The sequence below is a fragment of the Poeciliopsis prolifica genome, unplaced genomic scaffold, assembly GCF_027474105.1.
Source record: "Poeciliopsis prolifica strain line A6 unplaced genomic scaffold, Auburn_PproV2 SCAFFOLD133, whole genome shotgun sequence".
NCBI classification, from domain to species: Eukaryota; Metazoa; Chordata; class Actinopteri; order Cyprinodontiformes; family Poeciliidae; genus Poeciliopsis; species Poeciliopsis prolifica.
Window position 1 is genome coordinate 304,817 of NW_026562508.1, and position 1,235 is coordinate 306,051.

Below are 1,235 nucleotides of genomic sequence, written 5' to 3' on the forward strand. Positions count from 1 at the left end.
CCACTAACCTAGAACTGGTCAGTGGTATGGACGTTTCTGTTGTTGATGTAGGTTACTCTGTTGTTTAAGCATCAATGAACATGTGAGAATATAATCTCTATGATTCCCTCTTCCTTCCATTCAAGGGTTCCATTCCAGTAAATTGTAACCTGTTGACGTAGATCACACTCAGCAGTCATGGTGGCATGTGGGCTCAGACCATTGTTCCTCCTCGCTGTGATCCTCCTCCTTCTCAGCTCCCTCTTTCTGATGCTTTATCACAACTTGGTCATCCAGATGCTTTACATGGAGCAGTACCCTGCGTCTGCTTCTCAGAGGAATGTCAGCATCTTGCTGTGGCACTGGCCATTCGGACGGTCCTACAGCCTCAGTGGGAACAAATGTCTGGAGATGTACGGCATTGGCCGCTGTTTCCTCACTGATGACAGATCTACCTACCCAACTGCAGATGTGGTTGTATTCCACCACCAGGAGTTGAGCAACGCTGCTTCGGCTCTGCCACTGCACCTGCCTCGGCCAACGGCCCAGGGCTGGGTGTGGCTATCCATGGAGCCTCCAGTCAACAATGTATATGTCGAGCGGTTTAATGGTGTCTTTAATTGGACAATGAGCTACAGACGGAATGCAGATATTACCATTCCTTATGGAGAGACCCTTCCAGGAGCTGGATTGGAAGGTTTTCAAAGTGCTTTAAAGCATTCCTGCTTTGCAAGCTGGGTGGTTAGCAAACCCAAGCCCAACCAGACACGTGTTGATGTTTACCAAAGTCTGCAGAAGTACATCCCCATCCAGGTGTACGGAAAGTGGAAAAAGAAGCCTCTCCCACATGGCAGGTTGCTGCCCACCATCTCTAAATGTCTGTTCTACTTGTCTTTTGAAAACTCAGAAGCAAAAGACTATATCAGTGAGAAGCTGTGGAGGAATGCCTTCCAAGCAGGGACCATTCCAGTTGTTCTTGGCCCTAGCAGGCCCACCTATGAGGAAGTGGCTCCACCTCATTCCTTCATCCATGTAGCTGACTTTAAGAGTGTAGTAGAACTGGCTGCTTATCTGAATCATGTGGCTGCTGACAAGCAAGCTTATGACGAGTACTTCAAATGGCACAAGACACACCGGATTAAAACCTACACCGACTGGAGAGAAAGACTCTGTCAGATCTGCCTTAAGTACCCCAGTTTACCAACCAGGAAGGTTTACCAGGACCTGGATGGCTGGGTTAACAGATGATACGTCTA

At 48.3% G+C, this 1,235-nt stretch overlaps 1 protein-coding gene across 1 annotated transcript; it reads left to right on the forward strand.

The window, feature by feature from the left end:
- The first annotated feature begins 177 nt into the window (after positions 1 to 177).
- Positions 178 to 1,235, forward strand: LOC129355388 (fucosyltransferase 7). The gene has a single exon (XM_055024936.1). The coding sequence runs from the start codon at positions 178 to 180 to the stop codon at positions 1,225 to 1,227; it is 1,050 nt and encodes a 349-aa protein (XP_054880911.1). The 3' UTR covers positions 1,228 to 1,235.